The 16,618-nt window shown below is 57.8% G+C and overlaps 2 protein-coding genes across 3 annotated transcripts; both read right to left on the bottom strand.

Moving 5' to 3' along the window:
- Nucleotides 1–3,105: 3,105 nt before the first annotated feature.
- NAA10 (N-alpha-acetyltransferase 10, NatA catalytic subunit) lies at nt 3,106–7,855 on the bottom strand. The gene is made up of 8 exons (XM_005909068.3): nt 7,647–7,855; nt 7,076–7,174; nt 6,594–6,652; nt 5,598–5,643; nt 5,398–5,513; nt 5,161–5,205; nt 3,982–4,066; nt 3,106–3,435 (listed from the first exon to the last, which is right to left on the bottom strand). Exons 1-8 carry the CDS (start codon nt 7,665–7,667, stop codon nt 3,199–3,201), a joined length of 708 nt encoding a protein of 235 aa, XP_005909130.1. The 5' UTR covers nt 7,668–7,855; the 3' UTR covers nt 3,106–3,198.
- A 231-nt stretch (nt 7,856–8,086) lies between these two features.
- Nucleotides 8,087–15,679, bottom strand: RENBP (renin binding protein). Of its 2 annotated transcripts, none has more exons than XM_070365695.1 (11): nt 15,557–15,679; nt 15,147–15,256; nt 14,900–14,975; nt 14,651–14,726; nt 14,281–14,453; nt 12,720–12,944; nt 11,958–12,039; nt 11,549–11,724; nt 10,893–11,024; nt 8,331–8,418; nt 8,087–8,241 (listed from the first exon to the last, which is right to left on the bottom strand). In XM_070365695.1, exons 1-11 carry the CDS (start codon nt 15,581–15,583, stop codon nt 8,108–8,110), a joined length of 1,299 nt encoding a protein of 432 aa, XP_070221796.1. In that variant the 5' UTR covers nt 15,584–15,679; the 3' UTR covers nt 8,087–8,107. The 2 variants fall into 2 exon arrangements, with proteins under 2 accessions (XP_070221796.1, XP_070221797.1); XM_070365696.1 differs by having other exon boundaries at nt 15,531–15,643.
- Nucleotides 15,680–16,618: the final 939 nt, after the last annotated feature.

The following is a 16,618-nucleotide window of genomic DNA, read 5'->3' as shown; positions in this document are numbered from 1 at the left end:
GGGTGGCAAAGGTATTTAGGCTTTGGGGTGGTGCCCAGGGAAGGGGAGCCTGTGGGCACTTGTGCAAGGGGTCCAGGCACGTGTTTGCATGGAAGTCAAAGTCAGCCTCTGTGTGAATGTGGACACATGTGACCCTGACCTGCAGCTCTGCAAGGGAGGGGACTTTGCACAGGTACTTCCTGGCTTTCAACTGTGCACAGTTCTCTTGCCCAGAAGGGGAAAACATACCTTCTCAGCTCCCTGCCCCCCACCCCCCGTGTCTAGGCCCTTCTCTAAGGTGCAGTGTGTGCACCAGGGACTGGGGCTTTTGGACCTGGGAGCTGGATGGAACACATCTTGCCCCTTCCCCTCTATCTGAGCCCTGACTGGTCCCCCAAAGTCCCTCCCCGATTCAGCAGAGCCAGGCACAAGGCTCAAGCCCACAATAAATGGCTGCTGAACTGGCTTCGGCCCCTACTCTCCTTCTGTCCTTTTGCTTTATCACTCCAGAAATATCCACGTGTACCCCATTCAGCCACTGGTGCAAAACTTTTGAGTCACTCAATTCAGTTCAGTTGCTCAATCGTGTCCGACTCTTTGCGACCCCATGAATTGCAGCACACCAGGCCTCCCTGTCCATCACCAGCTCCCGGAGTTCACCCAAACTCATGTGCATCGAGTCTGTGATGCCATCCAGCCATCTCATCCCCTGTCGTCCCCTTCTCCTCCTGCCCCTAATCCCTCCCAGCACCAGAGTCTTTTCCAATGAGTCAACTCTTTGCATGAGGTGGCCAAAGTATTGGAGTTTCAGCCTCAGCATCAGGCCTTCCAATGAACATCCAGGACTGATATCCTTTAGGATGGACTGGTTGGATCTCCTTGCAGTCCAAGGGACTCGCAAGAGTCTTCTCCAGCACCACAGTTCAAAAGCACATCAATTCTTTGGCGCTCAGCTTTCTTCACAGTCCAACTCTCACATCCATACATGACCACTGGAAAAACCATAGCCTTGACTGTCTAGGACCTTTGTTGGCAAAGTAATGTCTCTGCTTTTGAATATGCTATCTAGGTTGGTCATAACTCCTTCCAAGGAGTAAGCATCTTTTAATTTCATGGCTGCAATCACCATCTGCAGTGATTTTGGAGCCCCCAAAAATTAAGTCTGACACTGTTTCCACTGTTTCCCCATCTATTTCTCGTGAAGTGATGGTCACTAGTACTGGCCAAATGCTTCTTTGGCCTTTAAGGCCGTACTGCCTGCTCTAGCCTCAGCTGTATTTCTCCACTTAGGAGGATCTAAACTGCTCAGAAAGGGCAGGACCAGATCTGTGCAGGACCAGATCTGCGGGAGCTTGCTAAACCTGTTGGCGAGTGAATACTTGGTCCGGGCAGAGGCAGGGTCAGGTCTGCTACGCGGAGAATGGACCAGAGGGAGATGAGATCGGTGGCGAGGCTGTTACCAGGTGCTCATGTCAGGTTGTGCACCTCGGTGTACAGGCTCATGCCAGGGAAAACGTCCCCGGAACCCACCCACAGTCCCAAGGCTACAAGGCAGGCGTCCTGCTTTTCCACCCCAGCCTTCTGGCCTCAGGTTGGCACGACGGCCCTGAAGGGGCTGCTCCAGAGGCGAGCCCTGCAGAGGCGGAGGAAGTGCTGGGCCCCAAGGGTCACCCGGGCCTGCGGCTTCCCCTCTTTGCCCTCCGCCCTCGCCGCAGCTCCCGCCTCCGCTCAGGAAACTCGACCGCCTGAGGGCGGCCGAGCTTCAACCGGCCCGCCTGGGCCGCAGGGCGCGGGCGGGGGGGCGGGCAGAGCGCGGGTCGGAAGAGGCAGGAAGGAAAGGCCCGCAAGGGGCCGTGAGAGCCTCTGCGGGCTCCCGCCCGCCTGCGCTGGGGCGCGGTCGAGGTAGTGCGCATGCTCCACTGCTCGCCCCGCCCCGCCCTCCGCGCGGAGCCCTGCCCAGCCGCCGCCGGACCAATCAGAGCCTGGGAACGAAGCCGGCTCCGTAGGTGAATCTAAAGGGACTGACGCCGGGCGCGGAAGGTGGGGCGAGGCAGAAATTTGAGTCAATCAGAACACGGCCTCCCTCCTCCTCGCCGGCCCAGGAGCCGGTGGCGGCGCACAGGCCCGCGCAGGCGCGTTTTCCAATTCCCGGACCGCCCACTGGTCTCCCGGCTGCCTGTTGATCACGTGGCAGGCGCCTGCCAGAGAGAGACAGGAGCTCCAACCCTTGGTAGCGAATTATTCAGCGTAGCAGGAGAGCAGTGTGCCATCTGCGGTAGCAGGGGCATAAGGTAGTGACAGCTAAGGAGTGTTGAGTTCCGCTGGGAGGTGGGCGGCCCACGCAGCCCGCCCAGGGAGGAGGGGCAGCAAACAATGGTGCTGCAGCCGGAGGGAATGGCAGGGATGAAAGGTACTGGAGCAAATTTTAGGCTTCTATTCTGCATGAAACGACATGATGTTATTTGTCAAAACCCAGAGTTACAACGCAGAAGGAAATGTAAACCCTGGACTATAGTTAATAATGTATCAGTATTGGGTCAAATGTAAGAATACAAAATGTTATTAATAATAATTAGCCTCCAACTAAAATGAAAAAAGAAAGGTCAAAATGTTATTAATAGTTGAAAGTGGAGGGGGGGGCGTGCATCCACGGAAACCCTGTACTATCTGCTCACCTCTGTGAATCGAAAACCGTTAGGAAGGAGATTCAAGGGGTATCACGGTGATCAAACACACAGAATTGGTGGATCTGTTAGTTTGCAGGGGAGGGAGGAATCAAGGACACTTGCCAGGGCTTGGGGAACTAGGGAGCTGGTTGGGCCACTACCGAGATGGTAGATAAGGTCAATGACCCGCTGGACTCCCACATCTGGAGCCTGGCAGGGTAGCAGCACAGCAAGGCTCAGGCTTCCAGAACTCCGGGGTCTCTTTCCCCCACCCCCCCAGACCCAAAGATGGTTCAAAGCCATCAGACCTCTCCAAAACCCTGACAAAGCTCTTCCCTTCTAGGAGGGCTTGCAGGACACACTGTGCCAAAAGGCTGTGAGGTCCACATCCAGAAGAACACAAGAGCCAGAGCTGGGCATTCACACACCACCCAAAAGGTGCACACTCGCACACGTGAACTCCCCAAGGCCACTGGGTGAAGTTTATTGTGAAACCTCTTGCGGTGAGGATGGGATGGGCGGGCCAGGATAGGGAGGGGAGCAGGTGCGGGCTCTAGGAGGCCGAGTCAGAGGCCTCTGAGCTGTCCTTAACGTCGGTGCTCTCTGTGGTCTCGCTGACCTCGCTGAGGTCCTTGCTGTCGCCACCGCTGTCCTCCGCAACCAGGCCCTTTTCCTCACGACAGGCCTCCCCTGAGCTCGGAAGCGAGTTGCCCTTGCCTTCCATCTTGTTCTCAATGGAGCCCAGTACCACGTGCCTGCCCTTCTCCTTCAGCTCCAGGTGCCGCCTCAGCTGCCACGGGAAGCCCAGGAGAGGTGGGAGGAAGGAGACAGGGCCTAAGTCTCTAGACCATGAGGGCCCACTCCCACTGCCCGTTTCTGGTCTCTTGCTGGGGGTGCAGGCAGGGCAGGAAACACAGGACTGCATTGAGACCCAGGGCTAGTCCCGGCAACTGCCCCCTCTGGGCCTGTTTCCTCTGCAGTGAAGTGGAGGTGTTCACACGCCCTCACGCAGCTGCTGTGGAGCCCTCTGAATGGCCCCGGCCCCCATGGAGCCTTGGGCAGAGCCCTATCTCCTCAGCCTTGGAGCCAGCTGCAGCCATCCCCAGCCCCATGCCTCAGCACATCCAGACTGTCCTGTCACAGCGGCCTCTGGGCAGGATAGGCCTCCTCCTCAGAAAATGGAGCCTTGGCCCGATGACAGCCTTCTTTAAAGCCCTGCCAAGATCTGGCTCCCCACCTGTCAGCTGAGGCGAAGAGGACCAGGACACCTCCAACTCCCTCAGGCCACCCCGCTCAGCCTGCTTGGGGCCGGTGGACCTGGCCCCACTGGACTCACCTCATCGGCCATCTGGGTGAGGTCCCGCTTCATGGCGTATGCATCTTCCCCGTCAGCGTAGTATTTGGGCTCCACTTCACTGATCCTGGGGGCGGGGGGGTGGGGCGGTGGAGAGGAGGAGGAGAAACCGAGTTGGGGGCATTCTCCTCCACCCTCTGGTGCCATCTGCCATTGGGACGGGGTGTCAGTGCCCCCCAAAGGCCCTTTGGAGACATTTCCGACGTGGCCTTCCATCTGCTTTCTCCGACAGTAAGCCGGACTCCTCCCACCCTTGGCATTCTGCCACCCCACCTCATCCCTAACCTGGCTCCCAAGGATCTATTTCTGTGGTTTCCTGGGAACCACGGCCCCTGCATGTGGCAATACCCTACCCCTCCTTGCCCAGTTCCCTGTCATTTCCTGGGCATGCATGGCTGGCTGGCTCCCATGCTGAACAGTTGGAAACGGCGGGGGGTGGTGCTGTGGTCTCTGTTCTTGGTGTTCTTGGATGGCCCAGAAAGGCCCTGCCAGCCTTCAGACCCGGTAACTGTCAACCAGCAGGGGAGTCTGCATCCAGGTCAAAGATCCTCAGATGCCCAGCCCGTAGGTCCTTCCCTTCCTTAAGCAAGCTGAAGCTAAGGCTGTCTCAGTGGGCTCTCCACAAACAGCCCATCCCAGCAGCTTTCACCACAATGCCCTGGGCAGGGCAGTTCCTGGCCAGGCTCTCTGTGTCCTGTGCTGGGCACACTGAGCGGACTGCTCTCACCCACTAGGACACCCAGGGCTCTAGACCCCTCTGCTGCACCCTTCCTGCACCAATATGCTTCGGTTTGCCCTTTCTTCTGGTTCTGCTGAGATGCTTCTAGGTGCCTGGTCACTCTCAGTCCTGTTCCTGTCCTGGGTCCTTGTCTCTACTTCTGAATCCCTTCACCATGCTGCCCTTCACCTGGCCCCCACCAGCAGCAGGTAGTCCTCTTCTGCCCAGCAAGAAACACTAAATGTCCTCTAGGCCCACAACACATCTCAAACAGACAGTGGCAGGTGGGTGTCACTGTCTCTGAGTGGAGGCCAAAGCCTGTCCCTAGCTCTAGCTGCCGCCCACCCTCATGCCCAGAAAGTAGCTCAGCCCATCTCAGCCACCTGGGCAAGCCAGACCTGGGGACTGTCCCACTCCCATTAGAAACATCTAGATCTACTTACTGAAAGTTGAGCGTGTTGGAATAGAGGTGCAGAGCTGCCCGGTTACTGTAGGGGAACAAGGCTGTGCTGAGCTCTACAGACCAGGCCAGACAGGGACAACACGTCCAGGTCCTGCCCATCCTCCCAGTCCCGCTCCCCACAAATCCCACCTCCCAGTCTTCTCCAAAAGCCAAGGCAGCCCAGGACCCGTATCAAGACAGCAGCCCCCACCCCCCTTCCTTTGACCCCGGCTTCTACCTCTTCCTGACATGCAGGGAGACATATTTGGCATTGAAGTTCTCAATCATGGCTCGGGAGGCCTGGTCCATCAGCTTTTGAGCCAGGCCAAGACGCCGGTGGGAACGCTTAACAGCCTAGGGGCAGAAAAGTGGGACCTCAGAGGCAGCTCCAACTAACTTCCATGCCCACCAGAGCCTGGGTGGGGAGGTCCTACGCACCAGCGAGGTGATATGTCCATGGGGCACATCGTCCGGGTCTTCTTCCCTAGATCAAGAAGAAAGAGAGGCTAGGAGCGAACCCCACAGTGCCCCCAGATCCCGGGTAGGGGAAAGAGTCAGGGCTCTCCAGACCCCAGGCAGCAGACAAAAGACATGTGCAGTATCAATGGAACACTATTCAGTGCTAAAAAGAAGGGAGTTATAAAGCCAGGAAAAGACATGGAGGAAACTTCAATGCATATGACTGAGAGGCAGTCTGAAATGGCTACACTGTATGTTGAGGTACGTATACAGTCACTCGTGTTCGACTCTGCGACACCATGGACAGTAGCCCACCAGGCTCCTTTGTCCATGGAGATTCTCCAGGCAAGAGTGCTAGAGTGGGTTGCCATTTCCACCTCCAGGGGATCTTCCCCACCCAGGGATTGAACCTGTGTCTCCTGCACTGGCAGGCAGATTCTTTACCACTGAGCCACCTGGGAAGCCCACACACTGTATAATTCTAATCATGGGATGTTCTAGAAAAGGTAAAACTATGGAGACAGTAAAGAGATCAGTGGTTCCCTGGGGAGAGAGGAGGGATGAACAGGTGGAGTACGGAAAACTCGGCGGGCACTAAGACTACTCTGTGTGATACTATAGTAGTGAACACATGTTGTTATACATTTGTCCATATGACTCCAAGGATGAAACTTACTGTGAACTATGGACTTTAATAATGATGCAGCAATATTGTAACAGATGTACCAGGAGATATTAGTAAGAGAGGCAACCAGGAAAGACAGGGAAGGAGTTATGTGAGAGTGTATTTTGCACTCACATTTCCTCTAAAGCTCAAACTGAACTAAAGAACAGTCTATTCATTTCAAAAAGAAAAAAAAAAAAACAACAACCCAACCCAGGCAGCCTCCATCAGACATGTGCAGATGTCAGTGTCCCTCCTCCCCCACCCGCAGGTCAGGCGCCAGTTTTGTCTCTCTGCCTCTGGTGACTCACATTTTGGCCAGGACGTACCCCACGATCTTCCCATTCTCGTCCTCAGCGATGTACGAGAGCTAAAAGACAGGAGGAAAGAGGAGGCAGAAAACAAATTTCTATCAGAGCTGGAGGAGCCCTTAGTGGACACCTGGCCCCACTGCCTGTCTCTTGCCCTGGCCATGATGGACAGCAGGCCAGGGTGGAGTTCAGTGACAGCTCCTGACCTCCAAGCAATGTGGCCTTGTTTTCCCATACCACACGGTGCCCCTTGTTCTTAACCGGGAAGAGGTGGGCAGACAGGTGGTAATTCTGCTCCTAGGTTGGCCCTGTTCGTCTCCCGTCTTCAGGCACCTCCTTTCCACCCCCAGCCACCCCAGATGAAGCCAACACTCAAGGCCTCCTTCACCCAGGTGTCCCCCTGGGACTCTTCATGGTCTCAGCCAACCCAGGGTGGGAATTCCCTGGCCTTGACCCAGTCCCCAAATTCAACAGCCGCCCACCTGGGGCCAGGAGAGGCCATGGTAGAAATAATATTTCATCTGGTAGTTCTCAGGCAGGCACAGGAGGTTGCAGTGTTGCATGTTCATCAGGTCCTCTGGCTGCGAGGGAGGAGGGCAGTGGAACGCGGTCAGGCCTGGGGCTGCACTAAGTAGGCCTCGGTTCTGTTGGAGCCCTGCTCGCTGTCTACTCACCGACCCTCCACCCCCACCCCCAGACCTGGGCGGGAGCTGGGACTATCTGTCTCTGCACAGTCCTGGGCCAGGGCTGCCGGGCAAAAACTTGACTGTTCCAGGAACGGACGTGAGCGCCAGGAAGCTCCCCAACACCATCCCACGGAGCCCCGACATCCCCGAAAAAGGGGTTCGCAGCCCCGGCTTTGAACCCCTGGCCTCATCTGTGGGGAGGGCCAACCCCACGGGAACGGTGGCCTTCACTGTTTTGTGCCGGGCGGCCGCAGGCGATCCAGGCGGCCGGCCCTGGGGCTCGGCCGGGCCCCTCGGGAGCATGCGCACGCGGCCACTGGGCCTCGCTCCCACGCGGCGCGGACCGTCTCCGGCCCCGGCCCCTCACCCTCGCATTGCGGATGTTCATAACGGCGGCGGGACTCGCGGCTCCCAGCGGGTCGTGAACGCGCAGTCAGCTGCCGCCGCGCTTCAGAGCGACACCGGGGCTGCCAGGCCACGGCTAGGGTTGGAGCTAGGACCGGGATCGCGGGGGCGGTGGCGGAAGAGGCGGCGCGCGCCTGGCCCGTCCACCGGATGGAAGTGGCGCGCTGCCGGACCCACCCTCCTGGGTGCTCGGCTAATGCGCAGGGAGCTCCAAGGGCGGGGCGGGGTCTCTACGCGGGGCGGGCCAATGGCCGGGCAAACCCGGGCACGGGGCGGGCCTCTTGGCAAGGTGGGAGGTTCCAGCGCTCTGGGTGGGTCACTTGCCGGGCGAGCAGGTGCCCTCCAGCCGAAGGCGGCGGGCGTTCCCCACCTCCCGCGACCCCACGGAAGCTCACACACACAGACAGTGTAACAGGCTTCGTTTTATTCTGCGCCCGGGCGGGCGGGACCAGCGGGCGGAGACCGGGTGCTGAGGGCTGAGGCCGGAGCGAGGCGGCTCAGCAGGTTGTTCAGCATCTCCTCGCACATGGCCAGGCACCGCGGCACGTGGAAGCAGCCTACGGGGAGAGGCGGGACAGCGGGTTGGGAGGGCTGGGGACAACGAAGTGCCCTGAGCCCCTGAGGCCTCGCCCTGTCCCCAACTCACCTTTGAAAGGACCCCCCTTGATAGTGAGGGCGACCTTCCCGTCTCGGTTCAGGTAGCCAAACCATTCCCCGTACTCTGGATCGCGAAACTGCAATAACAAGGCAGTGACAAGCAGCGCCGGCAGGAGCTGCCCAGATGACAGACGCCTGGGGAATAAGTGTTCACCCGTCCCACTAAAGCGCTACTCGGGATCAGAGCCCGGGCAGACCCCAGATACAGTAACTACAGAACCAGTGCTGTTAGATCCCGCGTCCTGGACAAATATGAACACAAAGGGCTTTCTCTTTTCCTTTTTCTGCAGCCGAAGTGGGCACCTAGATACCCCACTTTGGAAAGGGGCTGCTGACTGTGAGATGAAACATTGCAAGATGGAATAAAAGAACCCTCCTTGGGTATGATGGAACAGTTCCATATCTTGAGTATGCTGGTAGTTATACAGATATATATATGGTACTTCCCTGGTGGCTCTGTGCAAAAGAATCTGCTTGCCAATGCAGGAGACCTGGGTTGGATCCCTGGATCGGGAAAAATCCCCTGGAGAAGGAAATGGCAACCCATTCCAGTATTCTTGCCTGGGAAATCCCATGAACAGAGGAGCCTGGGAGGCTGCAGTCCATTGGGCCGCAAGAGTCAGGTACAATTTAGGTACTAAACACAGATATATACATTGCTATATCTCAGTGAACTGAATACTTAAAATGGATTCTTAAAATATTAATTGCACTTCAACAGAATTGATTTAAAGAAAGAGAATAGACGTGCTGACCTGTCATGTAACGTTGTAACAGATGATTCCCTTTGAGTTCCTGTTCTCTGCTTCACAGGCCTGTCTTCCAGTTGATGAGATTGTAGATATCTAGCACTGAGCTGACTCCAGCCTTGCTTGTCACAGGTCCCAAACACATCTCCCTCTCCCTTGGAGCCCCCTGAAGCCTGACCCTGCCCAGCAGCTGTATTGACCCATTCCGAATTCCTTTCTTCTCTCTTGCCCACAGTTTCTTGCAGATGCTCCAGGGTAGACTCCAGACCCCTGGCCTAGACCCTTCTCTTTCCTCCCCAGATAGAGACCTGAGTGGAATCCCTTCTCAGGACTGTGGAAGAAGTCAGTGACACTGAAGTCCACTATCAAAATCTTTTTAAATGTCGACCTGTGAATAGGTCTATTCCTCTTCATAGCAGGTAACACTAGTTCTATATCTATTCATTCTATCTTTCCAGTGACACTGCTCATGTCCTCACATTATTCAACTATTTTATCTGACACGGACAGATTGAACTGTTTTCCTGTCCAGCGTTTCTGTGGATGTCTGAATTTCCTGTCTTCTGTTATGATGATCAGTGCATAATGACTGATCTGTTTATAAGTTTCCTGATTGTTCGATGGCCATCTCTCTTTTTTGACAATTTATTCCTTAAATTTCACTTTATGCAGTTAACACCAATGGCCTCGAACACAGGTTCTTTTGAATGCATTCAATATTAACATATATCACCCCGGGTCTTGTGACTGTTGTGTTTGGAAGTAATGATGAATATGTGCAATACTGGGAGATGCCCCTCGAACTACAATATAATGTGAACACATTTGGGATGTCTACTGGTGATGAAGTCAGACACTGCTAATACCACTGTGCTTTCATTCATGATGGAAGCAAATACTGGATTTCAGTTAGAGGTTAGCCTAAAGAAAGATAGAATTTTCTCCCAGGTCGCAAAACCCACAGACCACCAAGTAAGACTCCCTGTTGTAATCCTTCCTGTACTGGGGTTTACTGATGGAGTGAGTTGTGGCTTTCGAAACACATTGGGAATTTTCCTTCATTCAGGCTCAGCCCCCAAGGTGCCTCTCAGCCATGGCTGGCACAGGTCATCACTCCACTCATTGCGCTCGGGCCTCTAGTGGAGGGGAGTCTTTGGCTCCCTTCCTGCCTCACAACTGATTCTTGTCTCCTTTGCTGGGTCCTCCTATTCCCTCTTCTCTTTTCCTTCTGTCCTCAAAGCTCACCTTGCCTCGTGGCTTGCAGTATATATCATCTATATCCTTATGACACCCAAACACTTGTGGCCAGTCCAGACTCCTCCCACTCAGCCAGACTCTGAGCCCTGCTCCTGTTGCATCTTGCACCCCGGGTCAGGCCCCCACTCACTGGCCAGGATGACAGCCACTGCGCCATCTCCCTGACTTGGCCCATGGCCCTATGGCCTCCCCTTCCGAAGCCCCGGCACCCATGAACCCCAGAGTCAGGTTGACCCCTCTTTGCTGAGCACCCCTTCCAGCTTTTTTCCTTCCCATCAGCCCCGCCTGCAGCCCCCGACCTTGATGTATTTCCCAGAGCTCTCAGCCCCATCTCTGTTTGCTTGTTTACTTGTTTATGGTCAGTCACTGCCAGCAAAATGTGAGCTCCAGTGGGGAAGGGGCTGCTCTGTTGACTCAACAGAGGGTACTGGGGCTGGGACCTCCATGTCTGCTGAGGGGCAAGCGGGGGATGTGCAGGAAGACTCGCCCTCCCCGCCCAGTCTGCAGTTTCCACACCTTTGCTGAGACCAGGAAGAAGCACTTACCCGGTGGAAGGTGTACTCGGCCACCTGGTAGAAGATGCGCAGCAAGGCAGGGTCCCCAGTCTCACTGTAGCCCATGAGGAAGGCGATCATGGCTTCACTGTGTGGCCACCAGAGCTTCATGGCCCACTCCAGCTGGGAGCAGAGAGGAGTCATCTGGAAGCCTGGGTCCCACCCTCCGCCACCCCTCTCAGCAGGAAGGTCACCCCCATCATTCAGGCCCTGGCTAAGACTCCATCTGGCCCAGGCACTTGGAGCTTCATTGTGACATGGACGTCTATGGAGGCCTTGACCACTCGGCAGATTGGCACTAGCTTCTTGAGCTGGAAGGGCAGGGCTGGGCCAGGCTCCCCTTAAGCCCTGGAATCCAAACCCTGGCTGTCTCATCAGTCTGTCTAGAGCCCCTTGGACAGTCAGCTCCTGCCGGTGGCCAACTCAGCCACCTTCTGTGGACCTCAGTGGGATCAAGGCATAATCACACAGATGTAATGATCACACACAAATCTGCCCTCAGTGCTGATGACTTAGAATCATCCAACGAACTTTTCCAAGATGGAGGGACATGTGTCTCCTTGTGTATGAGCTTGAGGACCACTGGGGTCTCCCTGGGCCCCCCACTCTGTGAAATGGTTTAAGGACAGCCCTGGGCACATTCCCACCTGGGTGGGGCAGAGGCCATCAGCATCCTGGAAGTAGAAGAGGCCACCATGCTCAGGGTCCCATCCAGAGTGGAAAGGCAACAGTAGGAACTTGTCAATCACGTGGGCTCGAAGTTTGGCATCACCTCTCTGGATAGCATAACGGAGCAGGAACCAGCCAGCCTCCAGCGCGTGGCCTGGTGAGGGCTCAGGGTAAGGCAGGTAGCGTGGTCTCCCCCAGGTAGGGGGCTCCAGCCCCCTGCGCTGTATGCTGACTCCCTTCCTCTCTTGCCAGCAGTGGGGGCTGCTCTGAGCCATGCCCCCCAGCATGGCAGGCCCATCCCTGCTTCTCTGCCTGGTCCTCGGTGCCCAGTGTGGAGGGAGGCAGGCAGTCCCCACATCTGAAGCCCACCCCACTCCCACTCCTCACCTGGGTTCTGGTGTCTCCCCAAGCAGCCTGAGAGTTCCTCACCATCCTCTGACACGTTCTCCAGCACAGCCTGCCCACCCCTCTGCAGAGGGAGGAGCAGAAGGGGGTTCAGTGCTCAGCAACCCCCTCCACCCCCTCCCTCCTCATCTGCAGGCTTGGGTGGGCTGGCGGGGGTGGGCAAGGGGATTTTGAGAAGGAGCTGATTCACTCCCAAGGGTCTGGAACTTGCTTTGGGCCTGGGTCCCGGAAGACACTGAATGGTGGGGACTGAGATTGGGCTGACCTGGCTGTCCAGAGGCCTGGGAGGAAGCTGGGTCTGGGTTTCATGCTCCCTGATGGGCCTGGGGGTTTGGACCCCACCCTCCTGCCCTCACCCCAACCTGGCTCCCCAGCGGCCTCCCCCACCCTTTCCAAGGGTTCTGGGCCACACCTCCCTGTGTCTCCCCATCTGTAAAATAGACCCCCAGCACATGAGTGGGCTTCCCTGGTGGCTCAGATGGTAAAGAATCTGCCTGCAACACGGCAGACCTGGGTTGGATCCCTGGGTGGGGAAGATCCCCTGGAGGAGGGCATGGCAACCCACTCCAGTATTCTGGCCTGGGAGAATCCCCATGGACCGAGGAGCCTGGCGGGCTACAGTCCATAGGGTCACAAAGAATCGGAGATGACTGAGCTCGGGGGTGGGGGTGGGTAATTGGGGTCACCCTGTGCCCCAGCCCCCCAGGACTGGTCTGGCAGCCGGCGTCTGCCTCCTGCCCCCACCTGCACATGTTGCAGAATCCTCTGAGCGCACCAGTCCCCCAGCTCCGCAGAGATGCCTGCCAGCTCCTCGTCCGCCTCCCCAAGCTGCTCCACCAGGTTGAGCAGCATCATGGGCACCGCCATGGACTCTGAGGCTGGGGCCCCAGGGAGCTGGGGCCGGCCCAGCCCAGAGGGGTCCTCCCGCACCCAGCTCACGATCTGATCCATCATCTCCATGGCTTCGTTCTGGGGGTGGAGGTGATGAGGGGAGACCCAGGCTGAGGCTGCACCCCATCCAGTCTGGTCTGCCCAGGTCCCTTGGGCTGAGCTTCTAAGACACTCCTGCCAAGGCCTGGCCCCGGGCTGGGTGCTAGGGCTCCTGGGCTGGGGGCTGCAGACCATGCCCAGGCAGTGAGGTCAGCTTTGAAAGACTAGGGGGCCAGGGAGGAGCACCCTCCCAGCCAGGGCAGGGCTGGTCCCTCTGAGCAGGACCCTGCAGAGCCGGGGTGGAGGGGGGCGGGAAGTTGATCCCCCCAGGGTCCCCCACCTCTTGTTTGTTGAAAAGCATTAGCCTCCTAGGCCTTTCCAAGTTCCAAGGAGCACATTTAATCAAAGAAGTGAGGAAATGCAGAAACAAAGGAAAACTGATAAGCAAGACAAAACAGTAAGTTTGACTAAAGTCTTCCCCAAGAGCCATAAATAAAATCCTGAGTTGTATCCTCAAGCTGTTTTGCACATAACTAAAACACCCACCAGGGGGAAGAACTTAAGTACATGCTGCCCACTGGCACATAGAGCCCAGACCATTGGAACCAGAAAGTGGATCCTGTAACTCCCTCCTGGTTATCTCACCACCAGCCAATCAGAAGAATGTTCCTAAGCCCTGCGACCTCCTCCTTGATTTTGCCCTAAACCCTTCTCTGAAAGGTGTTTTGAGCAGGACCTACCCTGTCCCTTTGGAATAAATGCTGCACTTTCCTTCCCCACCACCTGGTGTCAGTGAATTGCCTTCACTGCACATGGGCCCAAGTCTGGTTTGGTAACACCTCTGTGCCCATCCTAAAGAAAATCAGTCCTGAATATTCATTAGAAGGACTGATCCTGAAGCTGAAACTCCAGTACTTTTGGCCACCTGATGCGAAGAACTGACTCATTGGAAAAGACTCTGATGCTGGGAGGGATTGGGAGCAGGAGGAGAAGGGGACGACAGAGGATGAGACAGCTGGATGGCATCACTGACTTGATGGACGTGAGTCTGAGTGAACTCTGGGAGTTGGTGATGGACAGCGAGGCCTGGTGTGCTGCGATTCATGGGGTCGCAAAGAGTCGGACACGACTGAGTGACTGAACTGAACTGAACGGTGCCCAGGGCCTCTGTGGGGGTTGTTGGGGGAGGGCCTCTGGGGGAGGGAGGACACACAGTGACAATAACAGCAATAACAGTGGGTGTGACTGGCAGCCCCAGGCCCTGCGGGCCCAGAGAAAGGACTGATGTTAAGGACAGATCTGGCCCGCACCCAAGCGCCAGGAGCCAGTGAAGTGAGGGCACGGAGATGTACAGCGTGCCCATCCTCCCCCGCACCTGGTACCGTGCATCCCCGGTCACCCTCCACAGCTCGTTCATGGCCATGGTGTAAAAACACTCGCTGAAGATGGTCCGCTGCACCTTGACTGGGCGGCCGTCCCTGGTCAGCACAAAGGCACACTTCTTTGCAGGAGGTGCCACTTGGGCATAACGCAGCAAAAACTCGCCACCTAGTGGTCAGGAAGGTGTCACGCTGGAAGGCGCGTTGGGGGTGCCCCAGCCAGCGCCTTCCTCCCCATCGGTGGGCACCCAGCGTCCTTGGGGGGCTTCCAGAGCCGGCTGGCAAGCAGGCAACTGGGAACACCACGCGGCTGCCGGGATCACCGAGAGTGGCCTCTGGGGAGACGGGGACGGGGAGGGAGGGCACCTGCTTTAGCTGCATTCAAAAGCTCCGGGCGGCGGAAGCGCTCAAACTGGCGGTACAAGCGACAGTACATCCACACCTGGGTGGGGGGCGGGGGAGCGGAGGGGTCATGGCTCAAGTAGGGAGCCGCCGTCCTCAGGGCCTTGAGAAGGAGGGCGGTGAGCCCGCGATCCCTGCCCAGTGTGAGAACTCAGGCAGGACCCAGCGCGCCGGTTCCAGTCCCGGGCGCCCCCGGCCACGCCTAGTCCGTACCTGCCTCCCTTGCAGCCAGACGTACTTGAGGTCATCGTACACCTGCCCGTCGCGGCCAAGGCACGTGAAGAAGCCCCTGTGGGACACGCTGACATTAGCCGAGTTCGCGAGGTCGGGGGTGGGGGGGTGAAGGGGAATGGGGGCAGAGGCGGCGCCCCACAGATGGCAGCCAGCCCAGAGTGAGGTGCGGGGGCTCCAGAGGAGAGAAGAACCCAGTCCAAGGCCCCCAGAAGGGCAAGGCGCGCACCCCTGCTCCTGGTCGTGGGAATGATCCAGCCAGAAAGCCACCACGCGATCCAACTCGCGCGCCACGCGATCCTTCCAGGCCCGCAGCGTCTCTTGTTCCTTCTCCATGTCCTGTGGAGAGAGACTTGGAGACACGGCTCCCCCAGAGGCCATGCCATCTTCTCGGGTGCCCGTCCCGTCGGTGGACTCCCCGGGGCCGCAAGTCACCCCAGGCTCGAGTAGCCCCCTAGGGCTGCCTGACTCGGAGCCTCGGGTAGCCCCCCCACGCCCCCCGGGGCAGGCCTGCCCTCCTGACCAAGATGGGCCCCCGGACTTAACTCCCCGTTCCCGCCCCCCATCCTGGAAGGCCTCCTCCAGGACAACACCGACCATCCCCAGCCCGCACCCCTGCCCGGGCCGCCGAGCACTGGCCTGCCACACTCGGAGACCCCGGCTCATCACTCCCTGTCTTCCAGGAAGCCACACGGAGCGGAGTGCTGTCGCGTGACTGTCACTCAGCTGACCCAGCCTAGCACCACCCACCTCTACCCTCCAGGTTCCGCCCGGCCCGGGGCCGAGCCCGCAGCGGGGGCGGGGCTTGGCTGGCTCACCGCCACGCCCCACCCTCAGGTCACGCCCCCGGGCGGACCCCACCCCTACCCCCGCAGGGAGGCTGAGGAGTCTGGAGCTCCTCTGCTGGGCACCCTCCGTTCAATGCCCTCCTGGTGGGAAGTGCTGGGTGAGTTGGCAGGACGTTCTGGGATTGGGGTGGAAGGGGGGAGGAAAGAGGGAACTCAGGGCCATCTTCCCTCCTCCAGCCACGTCTCCCCGCCTGAGGGTGGCCCCCCAGGGCAAGGAAGGGTAGGGCAGGGCATGAGCCCAGGTGTCCAGGAGAAGAAAAAGTGACAGTGAAGTCGCTTCTGACTCTTGGGGACCCCATGAACTGTAGCCTGCCAGGCTCCTACGTCCATGGGAATCTCCAGGCCAGAACAGTTGGAGTGGGTTGCCATTCCCTTCTCCAGGGGATCTTCCCAACCCAGGGATCGAATCTGGGTCTCCAGCATCACAGGCAGACTCTTTACCATCTGAACCACCAGGGAAGTCCAAGAGAAGAGACAGCTGGAAATGGCTGAATGCTGAGGCCCCGATGACCTGTGACTCCACAGGGTGGGCAAGTCCTCTCTCTGTGGAATCTGCTCCACAGCCCCTGACCTCTTCACCCCAGAGATGCCACTCGACAGTCAGGTGGGAACCGTGCAAGTGAAGAGCAGGGTCCTCAGAGCCAGAGTTCTCCAGGTCTTCCAGCACCCGGTCTGCCTCTCTGGACTGTCCGATTACGTTGGGTGCTCCGAAGAAGGAGGGTCAAACTTCCTCCTCTTGACCAGCCAATGGAAGAATTATGTGGAGGGGCCGTTTCCGGGACCCTAGGCTCCCATGGGGGCTTGGGAAAGCTTGGGCTTCAGAGGGGTGCGCCCTGTTTGCCGAAGATGTAAC

This window comes from Bos mutus, chromosome X (genome assembly GCF_027580195.1).
Source record: "Bos mutus isolate GX-2022 chromosome X, NWIPB_WYAK_1.1, whole genome shotgun sequence".
NCBI lineage: Eukaryota > Metazoa > Chordata > Mammalia > Artiodactyla > Bovidae > Bos > Bos mutus.
Note: the sequence above shows the minus strand (reverse complement) of the source record. Positions and strands in the feature narration are given on the sequence as shown.

Bases quoted from the DNA above. Each gene is read 5' to 3' on its own strand.
- NAA10 (XM_005909068.3), bottom strand. From the start codon at position 7,667: ATGAACATCCGCAATGCGAGG. The intron at 5,644-6,593 runs GTGAGTCACCAG...TTCTTGATCTAG, and splicing joins GGGTACGTCCTGGCCAAAAT to GGAAGAAGACCCGGACGATG. The intron at 5,206-5,397 runs GTAGAAGCCGGG...GTTCCCCTACAG, and splicing joins TCCCTGCATGTCAGGAAGAG to TAACCGGGCAGCTCTGCACC.
- RENBP (XM_070365695.1), bottom strand. From the start codon at position 15,583: ATGAGCCGGGGTCTCCGAGTGTGGCAG. The intron at 15,257-15,556 runs GCCAGTGCTCGG...CTCTCTCCACAG, and splicing joins GGGGTCTCCGAGTGTGGCAG to GACATGGAGAAGGAACAAGA. The intron at 11,725-11,957 runs GTGAGGAGTGGG...AGCCCTCACCAG, and splicing joins GGGGAGACACCAGAACCCAG to GCCACGCGCTGGAGGCTGGC.